Source organism: Drosophila suzukii, chromosome 2L, assembly GCF_043229965.1.
Source record: "Drosophila suzukii chromosome 2L, CBGP_Dsuzu_IsoJpt1.0, whole genome shotgun sequence".
Taxonomy (NCBI): Eukaryota; Metazoa; Arthropoda; class Insecta; order Diptera; family Drosophilidae; genus Drosophila; species Drosophila suzukii.
In genome coordinates, this window is record NC_092080.1 from 1,768,937 (window position 1) to 1,787,804 (window position 18,868).

Genomic DNA, 18,868 nt, shown 5'->3' on the forward strand with positions numbered 1-18,868 from the left:
GGTTCAATTGTCAATTAAACGGAAGCAGCGTTTTCTCAACTTTGACTCGGCGTTTTCTTGGGAAGCTTTCGATGCGTTCCGCTCTTTAGTTATATTTTCGATCCCGCTGATGTGAGCCACTTGTGTGGCACATTTGCCCAACAGCTAACAAGGTACTTGACAAGGTCGACTGCGGCGAGGGACTGGAAGGAAAAAAGGGGGAGGGGTCGGCAGGAAGGGGCAGGGAGTCACCCCCAACGACAGGGCAAAGTTCAGCTGCCGTGACCAAAAAAGGATCAAGGAGGTTGCATAAAAAATTTTTTAAATGAGACTACAGTTTACCCAGTATAATGTTTGATATTACTTTAAAAGCCACAAATTAATGAGGGAATTTATTATTTTAAGGCACCCTTTTCTCTTACCATATTATCGTTAATTCATTGAAAATGTGTCTCCCATCTCTGGAACAGATAATACATTTTTATATTTTTTTTTATTGATCTGACCGCTTTCCTGTTGTCCTAAAAAGTATCCCAAAAGTACCTACGTTTTTAAATATACTACAAATAATAAAACACCATTTTAATTTGATAATCTTAATCACAGATTTCAAAGAAGTTTATTTGATGTTCTTAGGATTGTAATTACCGATGGGCCAGGGTTCCCACAGTGCGCACATACCCCACTCTTAACCCAAATCGCGGCAATGGGTACCCTGAAACAAAGTCAACAAGGCAACGCCGCTCGACCTGGAAATGTAAAAGGCAAATGGCATTTGGCTGGGACGGCGTTGGGCCTCTGAATTTGCGGCTGCGACTGTGGCAGACACTTAACTTCAATTGAAATCAGTCAGTCGGAATCAATGAGTCCATTTCGTCTGTTTCCCAACAACCTAAAATGCACGGAGCCAACGTATTGAAACAAACGTTTTTGTTTCGCACAGGCAAACAAAGGGACAAGATATAGAAGTTGGAAGGAGGAATCGGAATCGGATTCGGAATCGGCATCGGAAACCCGAATCGAGTTAATGAGCCTTTTTAAGTGCTCAAGTGTTTTGGCTGGCGAAATGCACCGAAAGCTTTCCCAGGAAATTACGGTTAGGGTAAAAGGATATGGGACTTTGAGGATATACTTGGGCAGCTGCAAGTGTCTCCCATTCCCAAAAGTCACTTCCTTGCACAACCACACAATTGTTTTGCCTATGAAAATATTATCCATACTTATTTTTGTTTCGCCTCGTATTACCCAAGGACTTATTGGCCAACTTATGCCCAGCTGCCCAGATTAAGAATAAAAGACCATTTGGAGAAGCGAGGTGTAGGCTTTCTGATCCCTTGACCTTTTCTCCGGCAGATGTCCTTAGATAAATGTTGGAAAACATTGGGCAATTGCAATTTTTTGGCATAATCCTCCAGGAGTGAGTTCTTCTCTAAATGGGAGATATTGGGAGATGCGGTTGCAAAAAGTAGATTACTATCAAGCGATCCAATTGTTGTCTAATATGTCTAGCCTTCAATAGAAAAGTAGATCATAGCATCCTCAAGTGTTGGGTTTAAGTCCCACAAAGGGTAGAGGGCAAAACATGTTACTCATGGGTTAATAACTCGAAAGAGCCAACCATAATACAATGGCATTTTATGGGTACAGGATTCAATAGGAGAAGAAAGAGAAACAATATTTATACAAAACATTTAAAATAAATATTATAACAACTTATTGTTAGTTTATAAAATATTTTATTTTTTGTAAAATACTAGGTTAACTTTTCTCGACTCACGGTATATTGAAATTTATAAATTAAAGTTACCTTTCGCCCCACCTCAAGGCTTAAATGCATCCGATGAGGGAGTATGACTGCCATTTCAATTTCCAGACGGGACTTAAACATCAAGTCACACCCTCAATGGCGACCACACCCCCAAAAACCAACTCAACATCATGACCACAGGCAAAAAAATATTAAAAACAAAAAACGCCAAGATAAAACCACATAAAAAGCGGCAGCCGCTCATTAGGAACTAAAATTTGTAAACTTAAGGCGATAAAGATCCCCACGAAAGCAGCGACAGTCAGACATGGCTAGCGCGAACAATGAATATGGTAAAAATAGAGGCAGCGAAGAAAGAGCGTGTGGAAATAATTTGGTTACAATTAAATAACAAAAGAATTTGTTTGGCAACTCTTGTGCGTTTTTTGGCCAACAACGTATGCCCCATTATGGCCTACACCTGCCCCGCCCCTTCTCCCACCTCTGGCGGCATTACAAAGTACTGCACTGTACTCCCCCTATATATAAAGCCATTTCCAATGCCATTGTCCAATTGTTAGGGCTCAGCTTCAGCTGTCCCGCTCCAGATTAAGCTGCGACTATAATTAAGAGCGGAACGGGTCAGCAAAGGAGTGGAGATCGGGGGAATGGGCAACTGTTTACCATAACAATGAGCCGACTGCAGGGAAAACACCTTTGGTCGCACTGGAAAAAATAAGTGGAACACAAAAAATATATATCGTATTTAAATTTGAAGTGCCATGAAATACAAAAATCAGCAAAGATATTTTTTTATTGAATTAATACACTTTACAACACTGACCTTACCTACATTTTTTAAGGTTATATTTGCTTTCGACAACACTGCAGAATTTGTACAATTAAATAAATAATAATTATACCAAGCATTTTAAATTAACACTGCCATATATTAAGAAAAACAGTTATATGCCCAAATATGGAAATTAACAACCTTTACAACACTACATTTTTATAAATTTATTTTACAACCCTTGATGACAGTATGATAATGCTAACCAAAATCCATTATTTTTTCTCCGTGCATCTGGAAGAAAGAAAAACTTTTGTCGCTGGCCTGGTCAGGTGTTAATGTCTGTGTTTATAACCCAAGTGAATAGAGCCGACTCCTATATATGAGGTGTGCAATTATCGTCATTAGTCCCCGTACCCCCCATCCAGTGCGCGCCTCCTTTGATCCACCATTGTTCTTCTGACGTTTGCCGCTTTAGTTGCGGCTTGTTGTGTATCGATGTTGCATGCTATAATTTTGAAAATAATAAAATGATTTCTTCATGCCAGTCACAGTTGTGCTGCACACACACATCATAATCATCATAATCATCGCAGTGGTCCCAAAGACCCCAAGCCCATCGCCTTCGTCATTATGCTGATGATCATCGGTCTCGCCTCATCCAATTATTACAGTTTAGCCATGCCACAAGTCAAACAAAAGATCCCAGGGCTGTCAGAGTCCCGTCAGTTGTTCTCTTCTTCTTGTTGGTTTTTTAAGGTTACCTAAAATTTGGGGTTGAGTGGGTAGCTCTTGGTGGTTGCCTGAGGACTCGAGGTGTTAATGAGTGGGTTGGCAACAGAATTCGGAAGGGGTGCGCCATAGAGGATCGAAATGCATACTTATTAAAAATTATCCAAGGACTTCAATTCGAGTAACAGTATGGCGGAATTTTTAAAAAGTAGTACACCTATATCATAACCTTTACATTGAAGACTATTCAAATATTTAAGTTCAAAAATAAAAGTATATAATAATATTTTTAAACATTAGTAAAATATTTAAATGAAATTCTTTTATTGAAGTAGAAACTTTGGAGCACAGAATTTCTGACTTATCCCAACCTCTTTCCGTTGCAACATTCTGTACATTATCAACTCGCAGTCGTCTAATGGGCTAATCAAGAGTATTACAAAACCCACAACAAACTGGCGCCACATTCAATCTAAATCAGAGTTAGCGCGATTCTCGTCGCTCTTTGCGACATAAAGTTTCTTGAACTTAGGCCTCACACAGCAACGAAACCCGAGTTAATTGAGTCAACTGCCTGTGACATCATGCGATTGTGAGTGTGGATCGTCTGAATAGTCTTGAATATATAGGGATAATTCGCTCGAGATGTTTATACAGACAATAATCCGTCGCGCAAGGCGAATAAATTGAAAGAAATGGGTAAATCTCGGTGGGGAGGCTGGGGTAATTCTAGGGGCCTCCTGAGAAAGAGAGATTTACGTGGAAAAGAGACAAACAAATAAATTTACTTTGATTGAATAATGATCGCATAATTGGCAACTTGAATGGAATTGAGTAGCAGGCAAAACGCAATTGAAAACTGTAACAACAAATGCAGTTGGCAGGAATACCCGAGTACGAAGTGTATTAACTAAGTGAATTGGATAATCTCATTCGCATTCGCATTCCCATTCGCATTCCCTATCCCATTCCCTCAACGACTGATGTCTAAGATTTTCGCCTCAATTGAAATGTGCAACTGAGAAATGTCAGCCGGCAATTGTCGTCTAGATGGATGCGAATATCGCGCATACGCCCCGTAAGGTGCAGTTGCACAACCGCAGTTTGTTAACCTCTGGGCTAAACGATGAATCACCACCTTGGTCATGGGAGTGAGCAAGTGAATCGAACTGAAAGATCGAACTGCAGTCAAGGTGCGCCAGACAGCGACTAAGAAAAATGAGTGGTTATTAAGCACCGCCAAAGAACGCGGCTTTAATTTCATCTAATAAATATGGCTAGATGACTCGCAAGGTGCCATAATCTTAAGCAATACACTGGAAAAAGGATTGCCGCTTTAGGGGTGTAGCGAAAGGAACTGACTTCCAATAATGCGAAATTAAATCCGATGTATTAAGCCTTGAGTTTATTTCAGAGGCCTCTTTGAACCCAGTATCATTCTTCAAGTGGGATCTTAAATATCCTGAAAAAATGGCAGGGGGAGCGTTTGCATTTTCTTGTTAAATGGCTTTATGATTACTCAGACTTGTGATACAGTTTTTAATTCCATCGCCAATTAGGCAAAATTTAGTAAAGCCAAAAAAAAACCTTATTATTATCATTAAAACAAGATGTATATGTCTTTCTTTTAAGTTAATTCAACTCAAGTAAATATTGAAGATATTCGGAAATTTTATATTCGATTTGAACATGAAAATAAATGAGATACAAATTTTCTTTCAACCATTTATCCATTCAAGTTTACAAAAAACATACATACATAATACATATTATAAAACCATATTTTGTTGATTCTTAATAAGCAATTGATATTAAACAAAAGAATTTAAGTTGATATACAAATTAACTGTTCGTTTACTGTCTCTGCGAATTTATCGAAAATGAAAAACATAAAACAACCAGTGGTTCGTACTTAACAAGTTCACAATGTATTATTTTTAACTGTTTACCGAAGATTCACAATTTATATTAATATACACAAAACATGTGTGTGGGACATGCGCCAAAATTTGATTTGATTTGACAGTTTTCAGGGGCTCTTAGCGCAACTTTTACTACAAGCCCGCAAGTATATGTACATATACCATGCATTTGAGTATGCCTGCCGGTTATTAAGGACTTCCTGTTTGTCGGATTGTCCGATTGCCGACAAGTTTGTCGCGACAACAGATTCATTTAGCGGCCACTGCAGTTCAATTTAACACCCGTTGTCACTAACGAATCCCAAGCTCCCCCGCAGATCTCATTAATTTTCTTTTTTATTTTGTTTTTCAATTTTTATTTCAATAGAATTTTAATTGGTTTCCGTTTTTGCTCGCATCGTTCGGTGTCTAAATATACAATAATATATAAATTAAATAGTGCTTAGTTCTTTGCCTGTAGCGCTTAAGTATCGTTAATCAAATTACATACATATACCGTAGATATGTGACAACAAGTTACCAACTCTGAAACACTCGTTTGGAAAAGCCTTTGCATTGCTATCGGGTTTTTAAGGGGTCTGAGTTGGAACCACATAAAAGTATTTTTACTACATTTTCAAAGTGCTATAGATAGACTTTTCATGGCTTTTCTGGTGGTGATACGTTAATTTGTTTAGAACGGAAAATACAGTTTTATTGAGTTTTAGCCTGAGTTATGCGGTTGTTGTGCCTTGAACTAATAAACAAACATTCTTTAATAAATTTCAGTTTTAATTTAAAATTTCTCTTTACAAAAGCGTTTCAAAATTTAACCTTTAAGATAATATTTAGAAATCCCTTTAAGTATTTTTTATTTCTTCCCCAACTCTGCAAAGGTTTCTATTACATTCGGTCAACCGAATATGGTTTCTTCTCTAGCTCCTGCTTTGATTTTCTTATTTCCCCCCATTTCTCATCTATTTACAAGCGTCTAGCGCCTCAGTCGCGGCTATATCTATGTACAAGGAATACTTATGAGCTACAGAAGCTGCTCCGCTGGCCAAAGATTCGGAGGAATCTCCTCCACGGAATCTTCAGCTGTTGCGGGAGACAACGGTGACGGGCTTGATGAGTGGCTGTGGCGAGGGTCCCGGGGAGTCCCCGCCTGGCGAGAGAGGCGGTCCCTGACCCACCACCCCCAAGTGGGCGTGGTGTTGGGGTGGTTGTTGTTGTGCCGCCTGCGAAGCCGCCACCACCGAAAGTTGCCTTTGATGAGCCGCCAAGGCGGCGGCTGCGGCATGTTGGTGCAACAGCTGTTGGTACTGCAATCGCTGGTAGAGTTCGCTGCTCGTGGGTGGTGGGGCAACAAAGGGCGGAGGTCCCGGGGGTCCAGGAGGTCCTTGTGGACCAGGAGGCAGTCCCGGCAAGCCCATTGGCATCCCCGGATGTCCCGGTCCACTTTTTGGCGCAAAGGGATTGTAGCGCTGATACATGCTGGCCAGCAAACTGGGCGCCGTCGGGGGGTAGGTGAGAAATTGGCCAAACTGGGGATAGGCAGCCAGTCCCGGGAACATGGGTCCTATCAGGGACCTCTTAAAGGCCGCCAGCCTAGAGCGGGAGGCAGCCGTTGTCCTTCTCCTCAGCTTTCCCGTTGATCCTCCAATGAAAACATCCTCCGCCGAGGGATCCAACATCCAGTAGTTCCCCTTTCCGGGATCATCGTAGTGCCGAGGGACCTTCACAAAGCACTTATTTAGGCTCAAGTTGTGCCTAATAGAGTTCTGCCAGCCCTGCTTGTTGTCCCGGTAGTAAGGATGATTGGTCATGATGTACTCGTAGATGCCATTTAGGGTGAGACGCTTCTCCTGGCTCTGCCGAATGGCCATCATGATCAGCGCATTGTAGCTATAGGGCGGCTTCTCGTTGCCCTTCTTATCCTTGACCGGCTTGCCATCCGTGGACTTGTTCTCCGCATCGCCATCGGTGGTCTCTCCATCACACTCCACATCCTCCTCCACAAACTCCTCATCCACTTCCTCCTGATCGCTTTCGTTGGTGTTCAGAACGGGAGCCGGTGACATGGAGGTCACATCCAGGTCCGATTCGGGATCGCTTTCCGCCTCCTGATCCTCAGAAGATCCCCAGTTCGTGGCATTCAGGTTGTTGTTATTATGATTGGGTGGGAACTTCGCCGTGGACTTCTTCTCCACTTCCTCTTCCTCGTCCTCGTCGTGATGCTCCAGAGTCTCGGGAAGTATGGCATTTATGGAGAAACTGGACTTCAAGTGGGGTGTCCTGGCCATTTTCATCAGATTGGTGAGATTCAGGCCGACGGGATGGCTACTTTGGAGCGGGTGATGGTGGGTGGTGGGCGGCAGTGGGTGGTGGTGGTGCTGAAAGTGGTGACTATGGGCACTGATCTCGCTGGACGGCAGACCTTCCTCGATCTTCACCATGGTGCTCAGGTCAACTGGTTTAATAACTCAACATCGCCTGGGAATTTGGTTATTTGGTGTTATAATGCGTTATAGTGTTGTTTCATATATCAATTGTTTATTGTTTTATTTTTTTAATTTTATTTATGCCTTAAGAACCCTAAAGATGTTTTTATTCGGTTTGTTTTGGCTTTTCCAATTCACTAGATGTTCAAATTGGCTCTTTCGTTCAGTTGGCTCGCTTTACGTTCAGTTTTACCGACGCTCGACGACAATACACAGCCCACAAAAATACACGATTTCACGTCCGTTGCTGTGGGGCTTTCAGTGTAGACTAAAAACGAGAATTCCCAATAATTCCCAATCGCAGTCGGGCCGGTTTTCTTGTTTTTTTTTCGAACAGGGTCTTCAGAGGTGTTATCGGGGGTGGTTCTCGAAACAACCAATCAGCGCTGTGGAACGAATGATGGGTCGTCTCCCTTTCACTCACTGCAACTGGAGACTCTCTCTCTCAGATTTATTTTTCCCATTCGTTTTACTAATTGCCGCCGACAGGGAAACACGAAAAACGCCGACGCCACGCACACAAATAAATATAAACAAATATATATAAAGAGAGAGGGCTATATGGTACTCCCCATACCTCATAGAGTAGGTCACCCTTTTCCGGATTGTGGGTTGCATTTTGATACGCTAGGTCTTTCGTATACTTATTATTCTATTTTTTTTCTTCCCCTTGCTCTTTTATATCGGCAGCTGTTGGTGTTAATGTATTTCTTGTTTTTACACACAGTTGCCATTATTAATTGTATCCCGGACCGTTGTTGTTGTTATCGTTTCAGTTGCCATTTGCCCCCGTTAATTTTTCGGCGAGTTTGCAAACTGATGGACGGCGAAAGGGGGTTGCGATTCAGTTAGATATGAACTGAGATTTGTGTGTTCAGATTTTGGATTTGTATTCCCGTAGAGGAACATTAAGATCATCCGTTACAATAGCCAACATTTGTATGAGGGAGTTGATGATCATTTCAGTTAAAGGTAGTTTTTACCTCTTAGCAGCTGTAGCAAATTTGGAAACCATTTTTATGTCCCCTTAATGTATTAGACCATAATTCTTGTTCGCATAGAAATAGTAATTGTACAGACAGACTTTTAATGGGAACGAATCTGCCTAAATATTATAATAATAATTTTCTATTTTACACAGAATTAGTTAGAACCAGCCATTGTTTAGATAACTATAGATATATAATTTATAAGATCTGTTAATAGCATTTTCATTATTTTTGGGTGACATAAAGTTGTTAGATTATTTCTTTATAAAGTTCTCTAGAAGTTTAAAACGTGCCATTACAACTTCTCAATTAACGACGTTACTTTATTTTATTGTAGACCAAATCGAATGAAATATTTCCCCAAAGACCAACTTTTTAACAACCGAGCAAATCAAAAACGATCTGACAATTAAATGTAATTTGGTGCAATCAATTTCCACGAAGGAATTTTCCAGAACGCCTGCAAAAGTGGGGTAGCAGCTGCTGGCATTCGCATGAGCCACGAAACACATGCCACATGACCGTGTCTATATGGTGACCCCTCCCTAACCGAAGAGAACCGAACTCAAAATCGAAATCATTGCTGTAATCATAATAATTGTTTTCACAAATTGGGGGCGTGCACTCGTCGGTCGTGCGATTGGATCCCAAAAGACACACACGACCACGACTATATCTCTATTTATAAGGTGAGGGAAAAACATGTTTTACCTGAACGAAAACCATAAAAAAAGCCGAAGACCAAGACGACGACGCCATGTTTGTATCGCTATCTGGTTTTGGGTGTATCTGTATCTTTGTACCTCTGTGTGTGTGTGGTCTCCACACAAAGTTGCGGTTGTGTGAGTGCGGCCACAACTTATTGGATAGCCGAGTGGAGACATGCGCTCTCTTCGGTGGAGAATGGGGATTTCCCCCTTGAAAAAGCAAACCCCCTTTCGATACAAAATGGCGCCCAACAGTCTTCAATTGACTTTTCATAGCCCCATTGTTTTCTCAGTATTTCAATTAAATTATTTATCATTGTATTTTCTGCGTTGGGTAATTGTTTTGGCTGCTTTGCATACAACATTGACGGGGTTTCAAAACTAAATGGATGGGAAACTTAATAATAGGGGATACCACAGAATGGTAATTATGGGTTCTTTTTGAAATTGTATGTTTGTTCTAAATACATAATAGAGATGTTCGGAAGGAGGGAAGACACTTTATAATATTTTATTAATTATGTTATTATATTATGATTTAGTATTCCTATACTAACAAATAACTTAGAAGGGTGTTCTGTAGTAACTTTCTAAAGGAAATGAGGGTGGTATTCATTATTTATTTCCGAGGGACATTTACAATGTGGTAACGAAATTACTTTGTGATAGTTATAAATAAAATATTGGTTGTAGAACAAACACAAACTAATAATGATGGGTTTGTTATGTTAAAAAGATAAAACACCAGTCTTGCTAAAAATGTCCAACTCCACCACTAGAATGTTTAATTTGACTCCAGCGATCAATCATCCCACTACCGTTGATTAACCAAATAAATAAAAATTTGTTTACTTTCCGGCGATTCATCTTGCCGAAATCCCGCTTAAAATTTCAGAAGCAAAATAAGCAGCAAAATCCTTTTCGAAAATATTCAAAATATCAACAATTAAAAACAAACAAACCGGCCAGAGAACCGACTTAGAACTTCCCGACATTCGGGAGTCCGGAAACTATGGAGTGTAATTACCCCGGACAAACAAAAACCCATGAAAAACGAGTCACGGAAAAAAACCAACTTGTCATTGATCAAAACGCTGAAAAGGAGACAGATTTCTGCGCTACCGAAAGGGATTTATATTTCAGGATTTCGGATCTATATACACCCATTCGGAGTTGGGGGCGAGAGTACTTTACTAATCAGCCAGATTTATAGCAGGCATTTAGTTTTGTTCCATCCCGAAGTTTTTCGATATTTTGGCAGAAATAAATCCGCGACGCTTAACCCTTTAGGGATATTTCGCTGGTGCTCTTAACCCGTTCTCGGCCGTAAAGTTGCCACGCCCGTGAAGAAACGCCTACGCGCAAGTCCTTCCGGGTATATATGCCTTATTTTGATAGACTCAATGGCAGTTTAACCGCAGGATTAGCTTGTTTGTCCAACGGATCAGCGCGGTCCATGCAAACAAGGCTCTAAATCGTGGGTTGCCCCTCTACCTGCGGAATCGGGGACTCTGAACGGGTTAAGGGTCGTCGAGAATCGGTGGGTTTTAAGGGATACACAGACCATTGCTTCCGCTGTTTATATGGTCTGTTTACATGGCCGCGCAGTCAGCAATGGGAATCCTACAATGTCCTACCTACGCCCAGACACCCATTCCAGCTACCGTTTCGAAAGAGTTAAGCAAGGATTAGATCGATCCAGGTTCGGAACGAGGACTTAGCTTAGCGCGTATTAATCTGATTTCGAGGACCTCAAGGTGTGTCCTCCTCGATGTCCTTGCTCCTCCCTAATCGCCGTCGCTTAGCCATGCAAATATTTTCAATTTGGCCCTTGGCTTGATTAAAGGAAAACGGTTTAACCAGGATGGCGATGGTAACATCTGATTTCGATTTAAGCGTCTTATTCAGTTGACAAAATATGATGCACTGTCGGAAAAATCGGAGATAAGCGTGTACATAATATTTCAAGGTATTTTTGAAACAGTTGTTGTTAGGATCTTGAAAATATATGTTAAATAAAATCTCAAATCTTATCATAGAGCTTAAATAAATATATATTTCTTCTTCCATCGACATTTTAAATATAAGAACAATTTCATAAAACCACAAGTGAGTCTGAAAAATAAAAGTTTAGAGCTTTTAACCATTTAAAATCGAACCAAATTCTTATTATTATTATGTTTAATTTTTTTTTTTATTTTATATTTTTACAAAATATAGCCTTTCCAGATTGCAGAACACAGTTCCCGCCGTATAAAAAAGAGTTTTCCTCTCGCTTTTCGCTCTGACCCGTTTTCAAGGGGATTATCCCGACGGGGAAAGAGCGCTGACAAATTGGCCAAATTTTGCTGAAATCACGTTCACGGGTCTTTGGACAGTTCCGGGATTCGGACACACTTGTTACACTTGTTGTTGTTGCTGTTATCGTGTGCTTCGTTTTGCAAATAAACAGCCAAATGAGTGTCCTAGAGGTTGCCTTGAGTACGGCGAAGGGTGAAATCGGGGGTGGGGTGTCCGTTTTGGGGGTTGCTCCACGGTCCATGCTGCGAAAGCATATGGTTTGGCCAAAACAGCGGGGTGATGAGCCGGAAACCAGGATTTAGAAAAAGGAAACTTTCAGCTTTGGTGGTTGATAAGTGCGCTATAGCAAGTAAGTCGTTTTGAAAGAGAATTTCGTGGAGATTATCTCTGTGAGATCATCTAAGGATAGAGTGTGACCATATGGTGGAGTGAAAGATGAAATAAGAGGATTGCTGGACCAAATAAAATAGCAAACACTCTGGGTAAACAATGATTCACAGGTTTGAAAACAAGTTTTAAGAATAGATCTTAAATCTTTTCAAAAAATTTTATTAATATAATGTATACATTTTTTCCGTATCTGCACTTCGAAAATTCAGGATCACGTACCGCACAAAGTCGGTCGACAGACCCTAAAATACACAAAATAAAAAACCAAAAGCTCACCCCAGTGGCTAACACTTGATAATTGTTGACAATGTGTTATAAACTGATTTACACGCATTTAACGAAAAAAGGGAAACACTGCCAAAACTCACGCAGAGCCAACACCAACAACAAATAACATTAACAACCCACAAACGCTGACTAAAACGAGGCAATGGCAACGCGACACTCGTCAGCAACATCGTTAAGGGCAACCGGAACACCAGCAGCACTGCACTGAGAAGAAATTAATGTACATTCAACATAAAAAAGAAACAAATAAATTTACCAACGTCATTTTTCTTTACACGACTTAGTATATCATTATACGATCTTAAATATTTCGATATGCATTGCGTTAAAGCCAAAACGCAGTGTGACCAATTCATCATTTTTTGCAAATCACGAGTGTGGCCAACTTAGATAATTATACGCACGATTCGTTTGTAGCTGAATTGAATTGAAAAATGTTGGATTTGCCTATAATAAATTAATTACTTTTTAACTTAGAAATCACCAAAAATTAAATATACATAATATTTATTATATTTAAGTATTATCCTGCACCAAAGTTCAAGTTTAATGCAACATGTCAGTTATTTTTTCAGCAAATTAAATGTAGGTGTACAATGTACGTGTAGAATTTTTAGATGTTCCTTTTTTTCCTCAGTGTAGCAACACGAAGAGCAACAGCAGCCACCGCTTAGATGTCATCGTTAGCGCTGGTGGAAAGGTCAGTGGAGGGTGTGGGGGAGGGGGTGGTGTGGCAGGGGGCGGTGTGTGTGGGGTGGGGCAAAGTCGCGTGTGCCACGCGAGGGTGGCACACTCACTCACACATACGCTTCATGTTAAGGGGACCCGAACCCCGAGCGTAATGTGGTATGGTGTTATATGGCGTGGTGCGATGTGGTGCCCTGTGATGTGTGTTAATGAACAGCGTAACAATTAACGGCAGCAGCAATAAGCGTCAACAAGCGACCGCAGATCAAATAAATAAAACTATGTTATACAAACGAAGATTATAATACCCTCAAAATTTAAATTTCTATACTCATTACTGACTTATGAAACAATAAAGATGTTTTTTTTTCAAATTTTTTAAGACTACACTTATTTAATGTTTTAAGTAAGTAAGACAGACAATATATTAAAATAAGACTTATTATTTTGTTAATGACTTAAAAAAAGTTTTTTAGTATATCCGTTTGCTTTGAAAATTCTTTTAGCATCCACATCTTATATATTGATTTAAGAGCCAACATTTAAAAATACTCTTATTAAAATGACAAAATTGATTTTGTATTGAACAAAGATACTTCCTGTCCTGGTAATATATTTCACAAAATATGTTTATTGTCTGTTATTTATTTTTCCCCTTTTTCAAAATTACTTCTTTGTTGGTGAACTTATTTGAAATACATTTTCTCCGAATCAATATACCCCCATCAAGGGTATAAAAAGTCAGCGGTCACGCGTAAGACTCGAACATCGTCGTCCAAAACTTGCGGGTACTTTTGCGGATTTATTGCTACACATGATCGGTCAGAGTGCTTAGAAGTTGTTTGGTGGCCTGATTATGCTGGTGCTTCCTCAGCTTCCTCAAAAAACATCGGTCAGTTCAGAATAGTTCATTCGATCTGGGGACTTCTGGGGAACTAGAGTTCCCCTCCCCGATCTAAATCAATTTAATTGAGGTCCGAGTGGTGGCCCTTGGCCTGGCTTAAATTGTTGATTGTGTGCCGAGTTTGTGTTCTGTTTTTCTGTGGCCCGTCGAAACCATTAGCAGTGTGTATCAGTGTGAAATCTGAGGCGGAATGAGTGGGGGTTCCATCATCCAGATCTTCAGAGAAGTCAGGGCTGGGAAGCAATTAGCTAGGGCTAGAAATCAAAATCTGTAGGAATGACAAGATGTTGAAGCAGGAAGAAATCAGAACTTGGAAACGTCTTTATTTTGAATTAATTTATTCCAATGAAACTCCTGAAGAAGTCAAATTCATTTTTTTTGAAAAAGACTGGAACTAATCGTGACAGTTCTAGGAAAATTAAGTCAGTTGTGTATTTTGCAAGTGATTCCTATTAGCGAGTCTGTACAAAATATTAATTTAAATTGAATTTTAATTTTTATTGATTACTTTACAGTTCTAGTATTAGTTATAATAATGGGATCATCGCGATAAAGCTCTTCCCCGTTACTTTTCCTCGAATTACCCCTTTATAGGGTCACTTCCTTTTAGACTTTTTCATACCCCCAAGACATCTGCATTCGCAATTGAAAGGGCAATTCCGCTGTTCAAGTGCAAGATTGAAAAGTTCAGATGCCAACTGATCATGCATGTCTTTTTCTTAGTATCTCGGCATCTTCAGCGCAGATGGACGATCAACATCCATATCCAGAAAAGAAAAAGAGTTAACCCCAACCCGGAATGAACTCACTTCCGTTGGACCCATGTGGGGGATTTCTTCAGGCAAGTAGTGTTAACTGGACGGGTCGAGTGCTCAAGTGCAATTCGTAATTACTCATTCATAATTTCAGCTTAATTGTGAGCGTATTCCGCGTACATCGTACTAGGCCCATTCATACATTTATTTATTTATTGGTTCCTCCCGAAGGGGAAAGAGAACTGGCGGCGTAAATTAACTTAATTGAAATTCGGGTCAACAGAGAGGCCAAGATAATGAAAGAAACTAATTAAGGCGCACTACCGAACTGCCCACATGTATGTCTACTGATTGTTACTTTGCGCATTTGTCGCTCAAATATTTTCAAATATTTTCCCATTCGCTGTGTTTGTATTGCCATTATTTGATTACTGTGTGCGCACTCGCGGCCCATGGGTTAACAATTATTGTATTAATAAATATTTGAATGCGCTGCCCTCATCTGAACCCATCAGGAACGGCCATTGCACATCAGTTTCAATTAAAAACACATTTTGTGGTCACTGTGTGGTCGCCACTTGGGTTCTGTATGGGTTGGGTTCGATATTCTAGCTTGGGCTCTCCATAGTTTGCATTATTCCTAGGTGACACACCCAATACTTGCGGGGCTTCTATATGCGACCTCATGATTCCATTTCTGCTGATGTGGGCATATACTAGTGGTGGACCCTTGTGGTGGCACATCAAGCCGGATTCTAAAACCAATCGATAATGTCAATATTTTTGCTCGGCAACTTGGCTGCTGGTCTAAACTACTTACTGTCAACCAACTGGGTTAACAAGTGTTAAGGTTCTCATCGACAGTCACGACTGATCCAATTACATAATCGAGGGGGTGCTGTATATTTAAAGCACTGCAAGTTAGTTTAAAAATAAATATTTATATTCTATTATAAACTATATTACACTTAAGTTTCCCCCCACCAAATGTTGGGTATTATTTAAAAATGATTAATCTGCTATCCATGAGGTGGAAACCAACACCTTGCCAACCACTTAGACACCTCAAGAAGATCTGCACAAAGAAAAGTTTTCAAACCTTGTAGCAACTGCTATCTACAATATCTGCTCTATTCAACTCCTAAAAATACATACAATAGAAGGAAGAATAACTTATCCCTGGCATCCGAAAAACCCGAATGAAAAAACTACCGCAGATCTTAAGCCTTTGCACAAACAAAGCGGCTGAGCAACTAACCGATTATGTATAAAATATTTATGAAATAGACCCGTCCTAGAACTAAGCCGATGGGTTTGAATCATTAGAGCGGAGAAGGAGCACCCAGGAGCAGTCTAAATGGACAAAAAGTGTAACAAACGGCACACGCATCCTGGGTTCTATATAACCATATCCTATGTACCAGGATCCGGAATCCCGAGTCCCGAAGATGCATGCTGGGTAATCAGGCCTCGGCATCTGCGGGTTGAGCCTTTCTCTATATATGTATTATGTTCCGAGGACCTAGGTCTGAGGACCCACAAGGTTGCTCTTTCGACATCGTAATCCCTGCACTTAACCCGGGTAATAAGATAAGTAAGGCAGATCCGAGGTTTCGCTTTGCTTCTGCTTGTTATCTTTGTAAATTGCATGTCGAGCACTTAAGCCAATAGAAAGGAGACTTGGCCAAGACATTCCCTTTCCCCGAGCGCGTGCTACTCACCACTATTCTATGCCAATTCTATTCTAAAGTGATATATAGTTTAAGGAACCCCGATGCCCGAAGGACCCTCGGACTGATTTAGCGACTTAGAGCTTAGAGCTACATAGTCCGGGCTTAGGTAAGTGGATTTCTGAATTCAATCCGAATCCAGGGCACATGAGATGTGTTAAGTATATAATGCGCTCATCCGATCTATTTCAATAACAAACCAGATCCAGACCAACTTAAGCCGGGCAGGGCAGCCCAATAAAACAATGCTCCTAGTAAATGTTTCTATTCGCCTGATCTGCGGATTGAGCACAACAGTTCGGCTTGAAAGATATATGGGCATGCATATATGTATAGCAAAATATATGAATCTAGGGCTTAAGGCGTGGGCCAAAACCGATTTAACTCTTGCACTGACCTAAGCTGAACATAAACCCCAAATATGTACATACATGATATGGAATCGGAGATGGTTTTCTGTTTTAAAGTTTTATCTTCAGAAGATGCTGAAATGAGCAAGGAATGTGTATTGATATTTAATAAACAATGCAAACGATTAGAGCAGAAATTATTTAAGCCTTACTATAACAATCTCAGTTGTACTTAATGCAAGCCAAGATTAATAGTCACCTAAAACAGCTGCAGACGAGAGAAATACATTTATTTAAACTTGGGTATTATCCAAGTATTACAGCCATAGGTACCTTTTATATATCCATAAATGTAATCCTCTTCTTAACAATACAAAGCTTACATTCAAATATTATCTAAATTTTCTGACTACATACATCAAGTTTATTACCTAACCTGATTCGATTAAGCCTCAACAAACTATTGCGCAACTTTTAGCCCAACCAATCCCCACCCTTCTCATCCGTTTAGGCTCCCCCTTTCCCAACTAACACCTTATAAAACTGCCAGCTAATCGTTTCAATAACATGATTTACCAACACACACTCAATAAGTTACAATTATTGAATCGAAGAAAAATGGGCACACAAAATATGATAATTGCTACCGATCGTCTCTCGCCGGAGATAAAAAGGGGAGATATCTATGGGGAGTGGGGAGATTAATCTAGTAACGATGATATTAATTATCATTTCGTTTACAAATCGCCTTTGAAAGAGCGAGAGAGAAAAGGGTGAAAAGCGCTGTATTTATGATATCGCCGAGGCTTGTTACTCGAATTTTTCCCTGTCAATGTCGATTCGTAGGGAAATGGAGGGGAAAACTTGTTGATGCTGATGATGCTCCCATTTTCTCACATCTTTTACTCCAACGCGCACTTAAGCCTCGCACACAAACACATGTCAAGTGATCAAAGAATCAGAAGCCGCCGCACCGAGTGAAATTTTCGAAAATGAAGACGTCCACTGAGAACCCGAAAATACACACAGTTTGAGAAATTTCAAAAACAACGCCCTAGTCGGTGCCCTTTCTACTATTTCTTTCCACAATTTCTTTAACGTTCTCATCTTTCAAATTGAGGCCTAGGCAAGTCCCTAGCTTACACTGCGACAAAATAGGTATCAGTTCAATTACAATAATGACATTATTTTTAAGATCTTAAGAACGCGATTTCTTAAGTTTTTCGCTAGGTACTTTGCATTTTTCACCAGAATATATCCTGAAAAATATTTTTTTAAATTTACTTGTAACTGTAATACTCAGAAGTTCTCAAATACAAATGTTTAAACAACATACAACCTAATCGCGCGAATTCTTAAGATCCTTTAACCTCCTTAGGACTTTTGAATTTTTCATTATGTATTTAAATTTCTTAATATTTCTCCGAGTGTAGCGCACATATTAGTTGAAAAATTGTATAACAAAAGTTAAGAAAAATTGCCTGCGACTGGGCGGAGGGACAGGGGAGCAAAGTGTGCTCGCTGGACGGAGAGATCTAGACAAAGGCCTGGCTGGGGTCCAGGGGTATGGAATGGCTATGGGATATCATATCGGATCGGATCGTACCTGCGGTGCCCAGCACATCTCGCACAGCTGGAGTTGTCACTGGGCATGTAAAGAGCCAAACAGAATCGAGTCAATGGGTGATGGCTCATTTTGGACCTCATCCTCTCGCATTTTTCTGCCTTTTTCGGGAATCATTTTCATGTTTGCCGCTCCAGCTAGCAAACAACTAATTAAGTCATCAGGATGAAAGCAAGTCGGTAAAGGAAGCTGGGTAAATATTTACGGGATGTGACTGTGAGCTGGACAGCAGCTGACGGTCAGTACAAAAAGAAGCTGCTGGGTTTTTAAAGAGAATAGAAATCTTAAATGGAAATAATATAATTTTACTAGTCTTTCGTAATTGCACACATTTAAATATTCATATTTTCTAGTATCAAAATTTTGACATAATTAACTTTGATTTGTAGAAACCACAAGTCTTCAAGAAAAAAATTATGAAAAGGTTCCAAGAAAAAAGAAAGCATCTTAAAAATTTGTGTTTTACAAAATATTTTTTATTTAATTTTTT

General features: G+C 40.0%; 1 protein-coding gene across 1 annotated transcript; it reads right to left on the reverse strand.

Moving 5' to 3' along the window:
- Positions 1–5,143: 5,143 nt before the first annotated feature.
- On the reverse strand, positions 5,144–7,928 carry slp2 (sloppy paired 2). The gene has a single exon (XM_017070899.4). It carries the CDS (start codon positions 7,606–7,608, stop codon positions 6,247–6,249), a length of 1,362 nt encoding a protein of 453 aa, XP_016926388.2. The 5' UTR covers positions 7,609–7,928; the 3' UTR covers positions 5,144–6,246.
- Between the last annotated feature and the right edge of the window lie 10,940 nt (positions 7,929–18,868).